The sequence below is a fragment of the Penaeus monodon genome, chromosome 31, assembly GCF_015228065.2.
Source record: "Penaeus monodon isolate SGIC_2016 chromosome 31, NSTDA_Pmon_1, whole genome shotgun sequence".
Classification (NCBI taxonomy): Eukaryota; Metazoa; Arthropoda; class Malacostraca; order Decapoda; family Penaeidae; genus Penaeus; species Penaeus monodon.
Window position 1 is genome coordinate 31404903 of NC_051416.1, and position 1118 is coordinate 31406020.

At 39.6% G+C, this 1118-nt stretch overlaps 1 protein-coding gene across 1 annotated transcript in view; it reads left to right on the forward strand.

Annotated features, from left to right (window-relative positions):
- Positions 1-1118, forward strand: part of LOC119593170 (guanine nucleotide-binding protein-like 1) — a gene marked incomplete at its 3' end in the record, with an annotated part of 9342 nt that overhangs the window by 7731 nt on the left and 493 nt on the right. The window contains 3 exon segments of the mRNA XM_037942146.1: positions 98-362; positions 474-688; positions 921-1046. Of these exon segments, the coding sequence (XP_037798074.1) occupies positions 98-362; positions 474-688; positions 921-1046 (606 nt within the window).

Genomic DNA, 1118 nt, shown 5'->3' on the forward strand with positions numbered 1-1118 from the left:
ATCCCCGGCAGCATCGGGTTAAATGTAGAAGGGTTTGGGATTTAAAAGATGTAATTGCTTTATCTCTATCTAAATTGAATGAATTTCCTTTTGCCAGGTGTCGCAGTTTCCCCCCTATCTGTACTACCGCCTTGTTGAAGAGGCAAATAAGAGCATCATCCTTGTCCTTAACAAGTGTGACCTTGTACCGCCTTCAGTCATGGTGGCTTGGGAGCGTTACTTTCACAATAAATTTCCCAAACTCTTGGTAGTCCCCTTCTCATCCATGGAAGGTTATGGACATCGCCGAGGAATGCTTAGAATGGCTGCAGAAGGCTCCGTGAGGCTGGTTGATGCATGCGAGAAGTTGATAGATGGCTCAGGTTGGTTCTAGTAGTAGTAATTTATGGAAAGATTGATTAAAAGAAGGGTGGAAGATGCTGTGATGTTTAATAACTATCCACAACAATTACTGTATATTTTTGCACTGGTAGTTGATTTGACCTCCTGGAAAGAGAAAATAGAAGAGGAACGAAATATCGAGAATGAGATAAATCAGGAATGTGAAGCAGAGGAAGTCTCAGACATTGTGGTCAACACCAGACCAGAACACCACGAGCGCTACAAGGATGGGGTCCTCACCATTGGCACCATTGGTTATCCAAATGTCGGCAAGTCTTCACTCATTAATGCCCTGATGGGAAAGAAGGTAAAAATGCACGAGTGAGATTCAGTTCAAAGTGTCCAAAGATTGGATATCAAAGCTGTCATTAGTTAAAGTATGTAATTGCCAGCACAGAATGATATTGAATTCTTATAAATTTGGTTAAATAGGAAGCATATGAAATGTATAGAGAACGCATCACATTTAAAATAAAAGACTTTGAACAAATGTTTTCCATGAGCCTTTTCTTTTCTGACAAATTTACTTATCATTTCAGGTTGTTAGTGTCAGTAGAACCCCAGGCCACACAAAACACTTCCAGACAATCTTCCTAACCAAAAATGTGAAATTATGTGACTGCCCTGGCCTTGTGTTCCCCTCAACTGTATCAATGCATTTACAGGTAGGTATATAGTGTGATTATTTTAGATCACATGTTAGATAACTTATTATCAAATTCATGTATCACTATTGC